We start from the raw sequence: 539 nt of genomic DNA on the forward strand, positions 1-539 counted from the left end.
TTGTATATTTTTCTCATCGAAATAACTTAAAGAATTCATGGAATGTTGTCTAGTGAATGCATTTCTTATAAATCTATGACCTTAGTAGCAGTTTCTTTTAAACTGAGAGCTTAAACTTTTACTTTCCTGTAAGTCTGTGCAGTCTTTTAAAGTGAGAGCTTAAGTTTTACTTTCCTATAAAACTGTTTCATTTTCACTTTCTATTCAGTAACGTTCAGAGTAGACACCACCCCAGAAAGCATTTTTATTGTTTGCATCATACTATATAATCAACTGTCTGTAATTACCTGGCTTAGTAAGTGATTATTTTACTCCAGAGGGGAAAAAAACTGTCAGATTCTCACACCACAATGGCAGATTCACAGCAAATAAAAGATGGGTAAGTTAGTCTTTTATTTCTTAATAACACCTATGTATTTTAATTGTTTGAGTTTCAGACTTGTCATATTTCTGAGAAAGCTTTTACTGTCAGCACAGTCAAAGCTGTAACACTACAGAAAAAAAGTTTGGTCATTTTTTGATTTCAAACACATTTAGGT

General features: G+C 31.7%; 1 protein-coding gene across 1 annotated transcript in view; it reads left to right on the top strand.

Annotated features, from left to right (window-relative positions):
- Positions 1-231: 231 nt before the first annotated feature.
- The window catches only part of LOC122798301 (lysine--tRNA ligase-like), a 394,521-nt gene continuing 394,213 nt past the window's right edge, over positions 232-539 (top strand). Inside the window, exon 1 of the mRNA XM_044067128.1 lies at positions 232-379. Coding sequence (XP_043923063.1) covers positions 351-379 — 29 coding nt within the window. The 5' untranslated portion in view covers positions 232-350. The remainder of the gene's footprint in view (positions 380-539) is intronic.

This window comes from Protopterus annectens, chromosome 3.part1, assembly GCF_019279795.1.
Source record: "Protopterus annectens isolate FY-2018-M chromosome 3.part1, PAN1.0, whole genome shotgun sequence".
NCBI classification, from domain to species: Eukaryota; Metazoa; Chordata; order Ceratodontiformes; family Protopteridae; genus Protopterus; species Protopterus annectens.